This window comes from Rhinatrema bivittatum, chromosome 2 (assembly GCF_901001135.1).
Source record: "Rhinatrema bivittatum chromosome 2, aRhiBiv1.1, whole genome shotgun sequence".
Classification (NCBI taxonomy): domain Eukaryota; kingdom Metazoa; phylum Chordata; class Amphibia; order Gymnophiona; family Rhinatrematidae; genus Rhinatrema; species Rhinatrema bivittatum.
The window spans coordinates 80,968,829-80,985,903 of NC_042616.1; the positions used below are offsets into that span (position 1 = coordinate 80,968,829).

At 46.4% G+C, this 17,075-nt stretch overlaps 1 protein-coding gene across 1 annotated transcript in view; it reads left to right on the top strand.

Moving 5' to 3' along the window:
• Positions 1-17,075, top strand: part of DLEC1 (DLEC1 cilia and flagella associated protein) — a 778,557-nt gene that overhangs the window by 158,680 nt on the left and 602,802 nt on the right. The window contains exon 6 of the mRNA XM_029587026.1: positions 7,466-8,024. Within this exon, the coding sequence (XP_029442886.1) occupies positions 7,466-8,024 (559 nt within the window). The remainder of the gene's footprint in view (positions 1-7,465; positions 8,025-17,075) is intronic.

A 17,075-nucleotide genomic window follows, 5' to 3' on the forward strand; every position in this document is an offset into this window, starting at 1 on the left:
CTGCGACTGCCCTCAATGCCATCTAGGTGTGTGGCTTCGATGCTGTAGCCATCCTCAATGCCATCGAGCTGCGTGGCCTCTATGTGGCGGCTACCCCTGGGCTATCGTGATGTGTTGCCTCGATGTCATCGTGGTGTGGAGCTTCCTTGATACCATCAACGCCCTCGATGCCATCGAGGTGCATGGCCACCATGGAGGTCATCAAGCAGTTGGCCACCAATGCCTTTCGTTGCTGATCTCAACAATGTCAAGCAGCACCAACGATGCACTGGGATCACCACGGAGTGTCCCCGAGGCCATTAACCTCCGGGGCTTTTGAGGGCCCTCGAGTGACAGGCATTTCGGCCTTGAACAGATCATGCGCTGGGGTCACCATTCACACAAGGCGCCCTGGTATGCCTCGACATCCAGGCGCAGTAGTCCGCTCCTCTCAAGGCTACTTGACGGTGTCCCATCGGGGCACTGAGTGACATCGTGCTGACTCATCATTGGCCTATGGCTATCAGGCGCCATGGATGCCAATGATCTTGGGGGCCTTGAGCCACTGGGATCAGGGGCATCGGAGGCTCCACCGGGATTCATGCACCATCGGTGTTAATGAGCGCTAGTGAGGTTATAGTCAGCCATAGCAGCTGGCGAGGGATGCCATTGAGCTCACAGCATCAACATACTCAGATGGATATGTGAGTTGACGGGAATTGTCAATGGCACTTGCAGTCATCGGTTCCTCTGGGCATCGATTAGGCATGTTGGGGCGGCAGAGCCTCTGTCCTCAAGCACTTCTGTCATCATTGGTACCGTTAGTCCATTGATGCCTTTGGGCACCGGGGTCTCTATCGGTACCTCTGTGCTGTTGAGGTCTATGGGCATCTGTGGCATTGGGTATGGCGCTATATTCCATCAAACTGATGAAGATTTGGTCAAGCGCTGTTGAAGTCCTAGGTGCAGCATCATTTGGTACCCTTGATGTAATCCATTGTTGGTGAGCATGAAAGTGCTATGGGCCTTACGTGAGCCGTCATCACAGTGGGCACCAGTGGATGCAATCGGATGCTGCAGGACACACCTGCAGAGCACCACGGACATTGTCGATCGCCATGGAATTCGCTGCTATCGTTCCATGAGGGAAACAGAAGTAAGCCAATCCCAACACAGTTTCAAGAGCTGTGTCCAGTCTCTTGGAGCATTATCAGGTATTGGAGGGAGTGACACCATAGAATGCCATCCACCACCACGCCATACGCAGAGCCCCAGTGGTACCGGGGACACCATCGTCACACTATTCCTATGTACTCCATTGGGAGTTAACTTTTATATTGGAGCACAGCATGGGTGGTAGATACAGCAAGGCATTTACTCCTAGTGACTCGGGTGATGGCAAGCAGCATTCTTCCTATCTGTGCTGTCTTAGCCATGCCAGGGTTCTGCCATCATCACATCAAGGTCTCAGCTTCCTAGTCAGTTCTGCGCCACAAAGTGCAGGGGAGCACTGGTGATGAAGATGTCATCACACACTCTGTGATTTGCCTTTTGGCAACTCGTAGCCACCAACTCTAGCAAGTGGTGCTCGGTTCTTGCTGTGCAGTCGGATTCTACTCACAAATATGGCGAGTGGAGTCATAAGTGTGCTGCCATCCACAGGATGGGATACCATTATATGAGTACTGGTCAGCATGCTTTTATAGTGGAGGGCTCTATTCTCCAGTTGCCCTCTACTGTATGGGTGTATGTGTGCTTCCCTCGTGGTGAGAACAACAGGTTGGGCGCCGCAGCCATAGGACTGACCTAGGACTGCATTCCTGGTCAAACCCTAAGGGGAGTAGACACCAGAATGGGTAGTGTCGGGAGTCTTCTCCTTCCTCAGATGAGGACTATGTCTTTTGACCTCTTCTGTGTCACAAATCTTCTTTGTGGGGAATCCTCTGGGGCTCCAATCCTGGCAGGTTTATTGCTGAACCGGAGCCTCGATTCTTTGAATCAATGCATCTCCTTGTAGGCCAGAGCCGGGGACGACAGCAGTGGTCATCTGACCGTTTTTGCTGGGCTCCCTTCGTTGCTTATTGTGGTGACCTTCCCCATCCATAGGTGGCTGCCAGTGAAGATTGGGCGCTTCTGAATCTCAGCAGAGAGTTGAAAGGTTTTTCAGGATCAGGAGGCCCTGATTCCCATTGTTTTCCTGTCTCTTCAGGAAGGGGGAATTCAACTTGGCTCCAGGGCAACTCTTATGTGTTCCTGTCTGGACACCTGGTTGTCCACCCCTGCAGGGGGTGTCGCTTGTTCTCTGTTTCCCGAAGAAGGCATGTTACTGCTTCTAACTGGCGGTCACTCTTGGTTCCTCGCAGGATCCGAGAGCCGGTCAAACAGTAGTGCTCTCCTTAGTTTGTCCTAAGGCACAGCAGGTCTATTTTGTGAGGGAGCCATTCCAGAATAGCTCCTCGGTGAACATAAGGGAATTTCTCCCGTCCGGGAGTCACCTTTAATATCTGCTGAGCTCAATGGGCATTTTTTTTGATAAGGACCACTACTGCCAGTCATTCTCGCCTGTGGGACCCTACCTCAGTGAGGAGGGTTCTAATTAATCTAATTGACAAGTATGCCTTTCAGCCCATCAACATACCCATAACTGAGGGAGTTGGGGGACAAAGGACCCCTCAACAGAGGTGCTGCTCTTTGGTTGCAGTGGCTTGTAAACTATACTTCCCTATTTTAGGGATTATCCTGTCTGCAGACAGGGGAGTTCTAGTTCATGCAACGATTGATCCATTTACTGGACCACATGCTTCCTTGGGGGGAAGTATATGCCATCATGGCTATTAATATCTAAGCCAGGTTCGTGGCAATCTGTTCTGAGATCGCACTTGCCTTGCCCTGATACCCTCAGGGTTTCCAGGTCGGTGAAAAAATCCTGTTTGAAAGGGATTTGAACTTGCAGCACCCCAGCTTCTTGTCTCTTAGTGGAGTTTTCTGGATTTCTTTCCTGGAGAATTTGGAACAGCTGAAACTGAGAGCAAGCAGGCTGAGGGCTCTATCTTGGTGGCTATTTCCCTACTGAAATCAGCAGTGAGTTATTTGCTTGGGGTGGAATTATACCACCTAGTGAGTTTTGCTTACCCCAGCAGTCCCAGTGAACTGCCTCGTGTTCTTTGCTCCTTCTGACTTCCAGTTGGAATGTTGGGGGGGGGGGGGGGGGGGCGTAACTTGCGCGCGCCGCCTCGGCATCCCCTGGCACAGGCCGCAGTGCCGGGGGACTCGGAACCGCCCTCCCAGCCCGCCCTCGAACCGTCGCCACGTCCCCGGACCCACCCCAGACCGCCCCTGACCCTGGACACGCCCACGGACATGCCCATGGGCACGTCCACGGACACGCCCCTCCCGCCCCTTTTACGAAGCCCCGGGACTTACGCGCGTCCCGGGGCTTTGCGCGCGCCGGTGCGCAAGTGCCCTGCACGCTTAAATCCGGGAGGATTTAACGCGCGCAGGGGTTTTAAAATCTACCCCAAGGGGTAGTATATTTAGCACTCTGCACTTGCAACAATGCCTATGTGGGCAAAATGATCAGACAATTTAATAAACGTATTATAGAGCACAAGAGCAGTATCAAAAGGAGAATAGAATCCAAACCACTTGTCCAACACACGATACAAATGAAACACAATTTCAACAATTTTAAATTTTGTGTGATCTAACAACTTAATCCAAATTGGCGAGGAGGTGATTTGGATACAATGTTGTTACAATTAGAGCAGAAGTATATTTTCGAATTTAAAACCATGGAACCCCATGGGTTAAATTTAGAAATTGATTATTCTGTTTTTTTATGATCTAAAATTGCAGAGTGTTATTTATTTTTTATCTGTATATATGTTTTTTTCTTTTTACCAAATTGTACAATTAAGTTGGTGCATGTTTTTATCCATAAGTTTTATTTTTATAGTGTTATTTATCATTTTTTACCTGTTTATATAAGTTTATGCTTGTTATTCATTCAACATACGGAGAGTTCAATCCAATTTCATTTTTTATTGAGTGTAAACGTCTTCACAAATTTCCATATATTTTTAATTTTGTCCATGATTCATTTTTTATTGCACAGGTGTGGTTCTGTTTTTTATATTGTTCTTATTTTTTCATGTTTTTTGGTATGGCTCAGTATTTTATATGCACATCATTGTTGTCATTAATACAGTTATTATTTTTTATTTTTTACTTTTTACTAGCAGGCTATCTTATTTTAATACACTTTGGTATGTGTGGTTTTTATTAGACTATTTTTATTAACCATTTTTTAACATCGTTAGAAATGGTCCCTTTCAAAATAGCTGTCCCGGACCCTACATACGGGCTATTTGTTAGCCACGCTCCCTTGTCGTGATTGACAGCTGGTTTGGTGCGTTTTTTCAAGTTATTTAAAGTGTACACTTGTATTGGGTAAGCTTTCACGTCCATAATATATGTGAGCGGAGACCAAATTAGACCATTATTTTATCTGAGTTACTCAGAGCTGTAATGTTTACAGCATAGTTTCTTCATGCTTTAGTTTTAATTTGACAAGTGCTTGGTTTGCCTAGATGCCGCACAAAATAATACAATGGCGGTATAAAGAATAGCCGGTAGCCGCAAAAATTTTGTGCATGGCTCATAATGGGAAATCCATTAATTTTATAAATAGCTTTTCGGTTATTTTACAGCATTTTTGTACGGTTTGCCTTTAAGGGGACTCTATTTATCATTTTGAGTGCACGGTAACCGAATCGCTCACTAAAAAGTTGTTCTCCTAGTTCAATATAAGCACTACACAGTACCCATTGCGCCCTTCCTAAATTATGTCCGCACAATTTTTATATTTGAAAGCCCTCAATCCGGTGTCATAGTGTATTTTGACTTAGGTTTTAGAGCTGTTTCTTTTTTCAATATTTTTTCAACATTCTATACAGATCCTGCGCCCATATGTTTTTTCTCCGTGGTAGTTAATGTATTTCACTATTATACCTGAGTTGACATTTGTTAAACATATAGGCATATAGGTTGATTTTATTTTTCTTTCGGCGCTGCATATTTTAAATGTTTATTTGTCTGTCACTGCGCCGCACAACAAATGGAATAATGCCTGTATAGTCGGCTGCAGTGATAATTTTTAGCACGTTTTAAAAGTGGACATTTAACTACAATACAGACAATTTATATCGTATTTTTTTTTTCATAGTGATTTTGGTCATTCATTTAAGCGGATGTTAGCCCCAATCAGCCATGCACAGTTTTCAGATAATTCTAAGGATCGTTTTTACATAAATATGGTGTATTACATGTCAAAATAGGTCCGGAGTATTTATATAGTTGTGAACCTTTTATCGGGGATTGTAATGATTTACTTTCGTTCATGGTTAGACCCACATACTTGTTTCAATATAAATTCTGTGCCTCTATGCCCTGCTGTACCGCACTAGTTTGTTTTTTGAACATTACCCAGTCCAATTTGAGTCTCATTTTTCATTTCTATCTTGACCTTATTTTTTAAATTTTTATTAACTGTATGTTGTGTTAGTGGCCCCCTTTTTACATTTTTTGCAGACCACAAGACTGCATGATTTTTGGCGCACTAAATTCTAGTGTTCATTCATATACAGGTAAAATTATGATATTTCACTGTATCTTTCGTCATCTGATCAATAGTGTCTTGTTCCTACTTCAGTTCAAGTCTCGGTCATGGTTTTGTCTTTTTACGTGTTACCTGGTTTTAGTTAATTTTTATGTTTTTTAAAATATTTTCAGGTTATTTTTAAATTATTTATGTATGTCCTGTATTATTTACATTGTTTATTTTTTATTTTAGCCCCTGAGGCAGCCCCGAGTGGGGCGAAACTCGGCCTGAGTCGGGCACAAATTTAAAATATATGTCTCCTTTCAGATAAAGCTCAACCTTGGACAATTTTTGGCGTCTAATCTACCTTGTTGCCTAATCGGCTTTCTTAGATAGCCTACCCTCCTGCTTTATTGGTTTGTCCAAGAGTCCTCCTCTTGTTTACATCTCTGGAATTTTTCCTGTATCCAGGAAGTTCTAGACCTACCGTTCTCATCAGGGTTTCCTGATCTGAAACCCTGCTTGTAATCTTTTCCGTGATGCGGAGTATGTTTCTTGCTGGCACTTGCATCAGTCCTCTATCCTTAGGTACCCCTGCATGCAGGGGTTTTCTTGCCTCATTCATTTCTATGGTTTTATCTTTGTAGAACCCATCTTTTTTCCCACCTAGATCCTTTTGTGAGTCGGCTGCCTCACAGGCAAAAGGGAGAGAGGTGGCACTTTTAACTCTGTGCGGTTTTCTGCTATGTCCTGCTCGGACAGCCTATAGCTTGGGAAATAACCAAATGTGAGGACTACCATCCTGTTTATCGCAGAGAAAGCGGAGTTGCTTATCTGTAACAGGTGTTCTCTGAGAAAAGCAGGATGTTAGTCTTCACGAAACCCACCCATCTCCCCTGGGAGTTGGTTTCTCCATGTATTAGATATATCATGGACTGAGGGGCTCTGCCTAGGGGGCAGGATGATGACTGCTGCTGCACATGCTCAGCTGGGCATGTTTAAAGTTCTAGAATATTTGAGATCAAAGTTACGTGCCGGGTACCATCCAACGATGTCACCCATTTGTTAGGACTAACATCTTGCTATCCTTGGAGAACACCTGTTACAGGTAAGCAACTCTGCTTTATCTTGGCAGCTTGCCTTTGCCTACTAGCAGACAGCCACTTGCCAGAGCTGCTTGGTATGCCAGCATTATCTTTGCATCCTGATAATCATTTATGTTTTTCAAATCCACTAACTACCACATAGTTTGTATTGCAAGTGCTTTAAAATCTTCTTGGCAGAGTTAGTGCAAAACTGTCAAGACTCTGTACATGATATTATGTACAGAGATCCTGCCTTACTCCACTGTACATCATATAATGGCTGTCAAAAGGCAAGCACTTCAATATCAAGTTACGTGAGGCCTGTATCCAGCACACATCTCCAGTTATGCCGCAGGTCAGAGGTTAAGGACATGGATACGTTCCTTACAGCTAGCTGCACTGCATGCCATTCTTGTTGCTGATGCATCTAAATATAACTCAGAGCTGGCTTTTGGGGTGTGTGAGCTGATGTATGAGGCGGCACCACCATACTGGCAACCCATCCTCCAAACCCTTCTACATCATGTAGATAGAGGGAAAAAGAGAGGGGTCAGGGGATAATGGTGCTGGGTAAAGGATGGGGGCAGGGAGAAAAGGGGATGCTGGGTAAGAGAGAAAGGTTGATCACTGTGCTGGAGCAACTGCCAGTACTGAATGATGGAGCGCTGTACCAGAGCTGCCGCCACTGAAGTTTTTGTGTAGGGCACTGATTAACCTAGTGCCAGCCCTGAGCAATTATAGTTAGCAACAGGCCAAAAGCAGGAGCCCCCTCTTAAAAATCTTATTGTTTACCTTCTTGCAGGAGAAGAGGGTGTCATGGAGTCTGAAACTCCATGCTGCAGTCACGCAATAGTAGGAGATTATGTGGCCAGGATGGGGCAGGCATCTGCGGAGTGGCCGAGTGTGCAGGAGGGAGATGCACTGCCAAAGCCAGCAGATAATGCAGAGCCAGCACATCTCAGTCTACAAGAAGAAGAAGAGCTTGAAATGGAGGATGGGTGCCTCCAGTCATACAAGAATCCTGCAACTTCACTGCTGTTCTCAGAAGAGGAAGACTCCACCATGTGGGCGAGTACTGTAGAACCTGAACAGCCTCCTGTTGCAGCACTAGATGTGCCATTCAGTCGTTTTGAAGAGAGGATAATGTCACAGAATGACCGCATTGCCAACCTCTTTGAGGGTGTGCAGACTGAGCTGCTTGAGATGAAAATTGTGCTCCAGGACATCCTTGAAAAGATGGATTCAGCGTCCCCTAAGGCATCTCCTTCACCTTCCCTTGCTGTGGCGTCTCATGCCTCTGTTCCACCTCCTCCTCCCCTCCCTCCAATGCTATCGGCTGTCAAGAAGCGTTGCCTCCTCTAGTTCCATGTTTTAGCCCACTTCCCTTTCCACTGGAAGAACTGACACTGCCCTCAGAGAGCAGTGATATCTTTGACTAAACCCCCTGAGATGAAGTTGTCATATTGCTTGCCAAAAGAAGTCATTGGCACCTGCAAATCCCAGGGGCTGCCCACAGAAATAAGATTTGGTGTGCACAGTCACTAAACTATATCTCTGCATCAATGTGTACAGTACAAGTTAAATACACTATAAATAAATCCCTACCTTAAAAATGTCTTTGCATCTATGTATTCCTTTGGTAGACAGCTTTTTCACGTAGATAGCAGCTGAATTAGCCATGCTGTATGGGTACTTCCTCTGTGCCACTAGGTAGCGGAGCTCTCAGTCTATTACAGACTTTTAGCTAGGTACTCCCTCCCTGCTATATCCTGGCAGGGTCACATCAGGTACCTCAGTCTGAATTTTTCCACACAACAGTTTGCGCTGAGCTCTTTCCTTCTCTCCTCTTCACATCACAAAAGTATAAAAACCATCTATTTATTTACTCTATTCATCAAAGAAGAAAGGAAATATGGAAAAGAAGTAAAAATCTGTCTCAGCAGCCTGCCCATACGAGATAATTTCCAACATGTCGGAGCATTCCCTCCCCCACCCGGGCGATGATTGCCTCAGCTAACCTCCTCAGTTGACCCCCTCCAATTCATAGGGCTGGCACTGAATAGAGGCAGGGGGAGGGCTACAAGACATTTATTTTCCTGTCGATAGCAGGGCTGAATTAGCTATGCTGTCTGGGAGCGTCTCGTGACCGGTCAGTAGGCGGAGTTTACTCAGTTAGTACCGAGTTTTGAACTCTGTACGGCTGCGTGGTGAGCTTCCCACGCGATTGCTTTGTTACCTCAGTCTCTTTTTTTCCGCGAGCAGTCTGCACGCGGGGTTTTTCTCCTCCTCGTCTCTGAAGAGATTTTTTCTCAAATTTTGTTTTTTTTCTTCAATATTTTTAGGCAGTGATGGCTTCTAAGCCATCCGGATTTAAATACTGCCAGTTCGGTAAAATTATGTCCATTACAGATGGACATAATTACTGCTATATTTGCCTGGGACCGGAACACGACCAAGTCTCATGCAGGGACTGTGTTCGTATGTCTTCCAGAGCCCAAAGGAAGCGCGCCTAAAGGTATCGTCAACACAGTCTTCACTGGGACCGTCGAAGAGACCGAAGAAGACTCCGTCAAAAAGGTCTGTGTCGATAGAGGGTACCTCGGCCAGGTCGGTCAATCCACCAAGGCCAGTGAAGGGAATTGAGGCCGCAACTCCTCTTCCACAGAAATCTCATGAGCCGCGTGGTTTTCAGTTTACTGAACCCGCTCGATCCCGCTCATCGACACTAAAGAAGGGTCATAAAAAATCAAATCGGCCGAAGTTGGATGGCGCATCTGCGCCAGGATGTGCGCATGGTGCTTCAGCGCTTAGCCCGGCGCATAACTCATCAGCGCACGATGTATCGGTGCACGATTCCGGGCACAAGACATCAGCGTGCAGCTATGCGCAGAAGTCACCAGCGCACAGATGCGCGCACAAAACATCGGCACACAATTGCACACACGATGCATCAGCGCACAGCGATGCACACAACACATCGGCGCGCCGCTCGGCGCATCTAAGCATACAGCATCTATGCCACGCGACACAATGGAGTGTCATGACTTAAAATATGTGAAGCTATTGATTCAACCTCGAATTCCGACGCACGGGACACCAGTCTTGATGCAGCCTGTACTGCTAAGTCAGGAATCTCTTAAAAAGTCACAAAAAACGAAACATCTAAAATCTTCAAAACCTAGTGACACAGATTCTGACCAGCATCTGGAACTAGTCTCTGTCCATGACACCTCTAGCGAAGATTCTGATTCTCTTGGGTCTTCCCTTAGTAGACCACAATCCCCTCCTCAAGACTCGCTCATAGCAGCAATGCCTCCAGGACCAGGTCCTTTTCCAGGACCTGCACAACCTCTCGCATCTAAAGCGATGTTACAGATTTCGCAGGAATTAAATACTTTTCTTCATGATCTAAACACGGTACATCCTCAGCCTTCACTGGCGCCTTCTCAGCCTTCGCCAACTCCACTCCTTCCCTCTCAGCCATCAGCACCATCTCCAATTGCTGATTGACCGGACTCTCCAGACTCGCCATGGCCATCGTCCCCTGGCTCATCTACAGGTTTTCCATCTGACCCTTCCGAAGGTCTCCCGGAACCTTATTCCTCTCCCGAAGACGTGTCCTATGCAAAGTTCATCGAGAAAGTATGCTCTCTGAAATATTGAGACAGGAAAGATTCCTGATGCTAGGATGGAGGTTCTTGGCATACTGAAAATATTTGAAATGCCTCCAGAGCCAACAGCTCTAGCACCACATACAGTACTGGATACAGTCCTTCGTAAAATGTGGGAGAAACCTTTTACCACCACAGCTACATCAAGGAAAACGGATTTCAAGTACCGTATGCGTAATTCAACAATTTACGATTTCACACAATAGCCACACAAATCAGTAGTAGTGGAATCTTCACTATAAAAGGCAAAAAGGTCAAAACTTCATGTCAATTCACCACCAGGGAAGGACCATAAGTCCATGGATGACTTCGGCTGTAAAGTATAGCATTCGTCCATGCTAGCAACAAAAATTCAACACCATCAGTTTTACGTAATCCAGTATTTATTTGAATGTCTTAAGAGATTACATCCCATATGTTTAGCCTCTGATAATGCTCTTCCACAGCCATTTACAGACATGGAAGAAGGAATTCGCCATCTACTTCGCTCGGTGTATGAGTCGTTTGAGTCTTCCATAAGATCTTTGGCTACAGTTATAGCAGCAAGACGAATGGCATGGTTGAGAGTGAGCGCTATAAGAGAGGACGTCCACGATAAGTTAGCGGACATACCATGTCTAGGAGACAATCTTTTTGCTGAGAAGTTTGCGGAAACCGTTACTCATCTTAAAGAATAGAGTACCGCAGTACTGTCACTCACTTCTCCTACGGACCCCCATACTTCATCCAGGAAATTTTACCCCTCATTCAGGAAGAAATCCTACTCAAGGGCACTTTTTAAACCATACAATACCTATAGAACGCAAAATTATTCCCACCAGCGATACCAATCTCAGACTCATCAATCCCGTGGATGACCTCGTCAATGATCACAAAAGCCAGCACCAGCATCCCCTCAAAAACAGACTTCATCTTTTTGAGCTATCCCGAGCTACCTCCACCACCATACATAGGAGGTCGCCTCCGACTATTTTATGCCAATTGGGAGGCAATTATCTCGGATTCTTGGGTGCTGAACATCATAAGGGAAGACTACCAGATAAATTTTGTAACACTCCCATGCCTCCCTCATACTCCCTCCCCCCGGAATACATCAACCCACTCACTGTACCTTCAGGAACAGTTACAAAATCTGCACAGCCAAAAATCCATTCAAAGAATTCCAATATTGCAGGAAAATCGTGGATTCTACTCCCATTATTTCCTCATCCCAAAAACGTCTGGAGGTCTTCGACCCATCTTAGACCTACGGAATCTCAACAAACACATTCAGAAAGAAAAATTCAAGATGATGTCTCTAAAGACTATTCTTTCCCTCCTACAGCCCAACGACTGGCTATGTTCCATAAACTTGAAGGATGCGTACTCCCATATACCCATGCACCTTTCTTCTTGGCAATACCTTTGCCAAGAACAGTCATTATCGATACAAAGTTCTACCCTTTGGCCTATCTTCGGCCCCAAGAGTGTTCACAAAATGTTCAGCGGTGGTGGTGGCTCACCTCAGACAACTGTTGATCCAGATGTTTCCCTATCCGGACGACTGGCTTTTAGTAGCCTCGGATCAGGCTACTCTACGGAATCACACGTTCCAAACAATCAATTGCCTTCAGACATTGGGCTTCATAATAAATTACGAGAAGTCCAACCTGCAACCGACCCAAACACTACAGTTCATTGGAGTGCTCATTGATACAACACAACAGAGAGCGTACCTTCTGCAGGACAGGATTCAAACGCTATCCTCACTAGCTCGATGTCTATGCAACCGATCATATACTTCGGCACGTCAAGTCCTCCAGTTACTGGGTCATATGGCGGCAGCTATCCATGTAGTTCCCTACACCAGACTACACATGCGCCGCATACAATGGGGACTAAAGAATCAATGGTCTCAATACTTTCAAGCCCTTTCAACCAGGATACAACTTGCTACTCAAATGCGCATCGACATTCAATGGTGGAAAAACACCAACAACCTGACCTCGGGAGCACCTTTCCGGTTACCTCCCCATCAACTTACGTTCACAACGGATGTATCCAGGAGGGGCTGGGGAGCCCATCTGAATAATCTAAAGACTCAAGGTCTTTGGTCTCCTCAGGAGAGCACACAACAGATCAACCTCCTGGAACTTTGAGCCATCTGGAAAGTGCTTCAAACCTTCTCCCCCAAAGTTCGGGGCAAGCATCTCATGGTATACACAGACAACCATGTCACCATGTTCTACATAAACAAGGAAGGAGGGTCAGGTTCATGGATCCTCTGTCGGGAAATACTTTGAATACTGACGTGGGCAATAGCAAACAAAGTTTCAATGCAAGCCACTTACTTTCCAGGTTTAGACAACGTCACGGCGGATCGCCTCAGCAGAATATTTCATCCACACAAATGGACTTTGAATCCAGAAGTAGCAACAAGGATTTTTCAACGCTGGGGCAACCCGATAATAGATCTCTTTGCCACAGAGAGCACTCGTCAAACACAAGCATTTTGCTCCATTTACCCGAGCAAACTTTGTCATGCTCCAGATGGATTTCTTATCCCATGGACGGAGGGCTTGCTCTACGCTTACCCTCCCATTCCGTTGATATCAAAGACAATTCAGAAATGCATCCGAGACACAGCGGATATGATCCTCATAGCTCCAGCTTGGCCAAGGCAGCCCTGGTATCCGTATCTCATGCGGCTCTCCATTCACCCACCAATTCCACTGGAGAACCATCCACATCTGTTAACTCAGGAAGGGGGGTCCCTCCTTTATCCAATGCACCAATCCCTCCACCTGACAGCTTGGAGGTTGAAAGGCATTTATTAAGCCACCTGGGTCTGCCATCTCAACTTGAAGACATTCTCATTGCATCCAGAAAACCTTCAACCAGACATAAGTATGCTGGAAAGTGGCATCGTTACACGGTATGGTGCAAACCGCGACAACTAGATCCATTCTCATCAACAGCCATGCAACTTCTAGAGTATCTCCATACATTCTACCTTGCTGGTCTAGAGTTGGCTTCCGTTCGTCTGCATGTTAGCGTTATTGCAGCTTTCCACCACTCTCATAATGGACTTCCCATTTCCAACCATCCATTGATCTCCAGATTCATGCGTGGCATGCTTCGTCTACGGCCACTGGTGTCAAAGCCACCTATAGCATGGAATCTCAATATAGTCCTTGAACAACTAATGCTGCCTCCTTTCGAGCCATTAGATTCATGCCACATTAAATACCTAACATGGAAAACAGTATTTCTAGTGGCCGTCACATCAGCACGGAGAGTAAGTGAGCTACAAGCCTTGGTTCATTATTCTCCTTATTTAGAATTTTACCATGATAAGGTCACTCTTCGGCCTCATCCTACTTTCCTTCCTAAAGTAGTATCGACCTTCCACATAAACCAGTCAATTACATTGCCAATCTTCAAACCTAAACCTTATCATAATGACCGAGACAAGCTTCTGCACTCTTTAGACTGTAAAAGAGCGTTAGCTTATTACAATAAAAGGACTCAATCTCAAGGAAGACCTTCTCAATTGTTCCTCTCCTTTAACCCAAATAATCCAAACTAGCCTGTCTCAAAAAGAACTATTGCTAGTTGGCTATCTCAATGCATTGAATTCTGCTACAATAAATGTTCTATTGTTATGAGCAACAAACCAAAAATACACCAGATACAAGCAACAGCAGCATCTGTTATGCATTTAAGAAGAGTTCCGTACTGGACATCTGCAAAGTGACAACTTGGTCTTCTCTTCATACTTTCACATCTCAATCACACTAAAAAAACAACCAACAAATAATACTTGCAGAGAAAGTACGGAATCTAGGAGTAATAATTGACACCTAACTAAGCTTAAACAACACATATCTCTAAAAGTAAGGGAAGGATATGCTAAACTCATGGTCCTCAGGAGACTTAAACCACTTCTGACAACTGCTAACTTTCGATCAGTACTACAAGCATTAATATTTGCAAGCACTGATTATTGTAATGCACTTCTACTAGGTCTTCCATACACCTCACTAAGACCATTGCAGGTTCTGCAATACTCAGCTGCAAGAATTTTAACTGGCAAAAGTAAAAGAGATCACATCACTGAAACACTGGCTGAACTACATTGGCTTCCCATTGAACAAAGAATACAATACATAACACTGTGCACCTTACATAAGTTAATATATAACGAACATGCTGACTGGTTAAATACAGCCCTCCGTGTACACGTCCCTAACAGAAACCTAAGGTCAGCAAACAAAGCACTTCTAACTATTCCATCAGTCAAAACTGCAAGACTAACACAAGTTCGAGAGAGAGCATTATCACTGGCAGGACCCATACTATGGAATTCCATGCCCCTAGATTTAAGATTGCAAAGAGACAGCAAAACCTTTAGAAAAGGTTTAAAAACCTGGCTCTTTAAACAAGCTTTTCAGAAAGAGAAGGGTGAATAGAAACCAGGGACAAGCAATGCACGAACAATAAAACACCCACACACACTGCTGTATTCACTAAATGTGTAGCTTTTTTAAAGGACAGTCACAATTTTAAAGTTAATTCTGTAATCAAAACCAAGATAGAGAGACCTGGACAAGATTCATTACATTTAACATTTAATATTGATCACTATGTTACCGAACCTTATGGCACTTTTGTAATCAGACAAATTGCAGCATTATTACTTTTATGTGCCTTAATGTAAACCGTTGTGACAGTCCCCACCAAACGACGGTATAGAAAAGATTTAAAATAAAATAAAACTACTGTATCGGACAGCAAGCATCTTTCGATGCAGCTCTGGAACTTGTTACTCCCAGACAGCATGGCTAATTCAGCTCTGCTATCGACGGGAAAAAGCAAGTTTACTTATCGTAAACGGTGTTTCCATAGATAGCAGGATGAATTAGCCATGCAATCCCTTCCCACCTCCCTAGACAGTCTACAGATTCTACCAAAAAACGTTTTCCACGTACATCGCGCTTGGCTACAAGAGACTGAGGTAACAAGGCAATCGCGCGGGAAGCTCACCGCGCAGCAGTACAGAGTTCAAAACTCTGTACTAACTGAGGAAACTCTGCTACCCGCGGGTTTCCCCGCGAACAGACTCACTTACCACGCTGCCCTTCTTCACCCGACGCGGCAGAACGCCGCCGTCGGGCCTCCAACGCGGCTGGAGCCGCGATCTCGCTTGCCCCATGCGGCCCGGAGGCCGCCCTGGATCTTCATCTTTTCCGCGATCGGAACTGCAGCCTTCCTGCTTCTCCGCACAGGGCTGGGACTGCCCCCGACGCTACCTCCATCTTCGCAGCGCTAGGCCGCAAGCCCTGGTTCCATCCGGCGGCTGGAGCTGCCCCCGGGGCTCCCTGCAGCGGCTGGAGCCGCTGCCGATGTCAGGGTCTGCTCCTCAGGCCCTGCCTGCGTCTGTACGAACAGATGCTGTGCAGGCTGCTGTCCATGGTCCTGCACAGCCCCTGTTTCCTGCTTCTTAGGTGCCGACCCACGTCTCTCTGCCAGATTTAAAGGGCCAGGCACAGGAAGTGTGCTGGCCCCACCTTGGGACTAACTTCCTGCTTTAGCCCTATAAAGGGCTGCTTCGTCAGTCTGTTTGTTGCCTTGCATCAGCATGACTTCCCTCTGGAGGCTCCCGCCTGCCAGAGTCTTGTAAGGTCTTCTGTTCTTCGTGGAGCTCCTCGTCTCGTCTGCCTTCTTCCACGTCTTCATGTCTTGGTGTTCCGCCTGAGGTCCCTGTCCATGTTTTGATGTCTCGTCATGATCGTTACCTCCTGATGTGCCCGCCTTCCAGGATGTTCTTCCCTGTGTCTTCGTCTGGTGCTCCTGAGCCTTCTGTTCCTGCAGAGCCGTGGTTCCCGGATGGTGTATGCCCGAGATTGGTGCGGTCTGCAGTTGGGATTGGTCCTTGCGCTCCGTAGCCTCCGTTCCCGCCAGCCTTAGAGGGAGCTTCGGGTGACACCGGCTTCGTCATTGGAGTCCCTCTTTGCCTGGACTTTTCCTGCGCTGTCCCGTTCTCCTCGTGGTCTGTGACCAGCCTGCAAGGGCTGTGTAGGGCGCGCAGTGGGACAGGGTGGTTCGCGACTCAGTCCCGCGGGTGGCCTGAGTAGGGCGCCCTGAGAGACAGTGCGATTGTCCTTCCGCCCACTTGTTGTCAAACTATTAAGTATCATCGTCAAGGATGCGTCACATCAACCCAGTGTCTTCGTCTAGGATGCCGCCGCATCAACTAAGTGTTTTGTCAGCGATGCCGTCGCATCGACCATAGTCCTGTCTTCGTGTCAAGGTCTCAACCTCAGGCCAGGCCTGCTGCTCCAATGCCGATCAAGAGGTGGGTCCGAAAGGGCTCGGAATGGTCGGAGGACCATTCAACTTCCAACATCCTTGGATGTTGGCCTTGGGAGCTTGCAGGCTTGGCAGAGGGTCAGCCCGTTAGCCATGCGGAGCCCACCGTCAACTCTTGGCTCGGCCCTGAAGGTCTGGGCCTGGGCTGAGGCCCAAGGGCACACTAAACCACAGAGTGTAACAGAATGCAAGGCCTTTCGAGGCCCTACACAACAAACTCTGCCTACTGACCGGTCGCGAGATGCTCCCAGACAGCATGGCTAATTCATCCTGCTATCTACGGAAACACCGTTTACGGTAAGCAAACTTGCTTTTCTATAAGCTGGTAACGGAGACTGGGGGCATGTCCTTACCACTCTCCCGACTGCAAGCCCGCAGGATCCGGCGCGC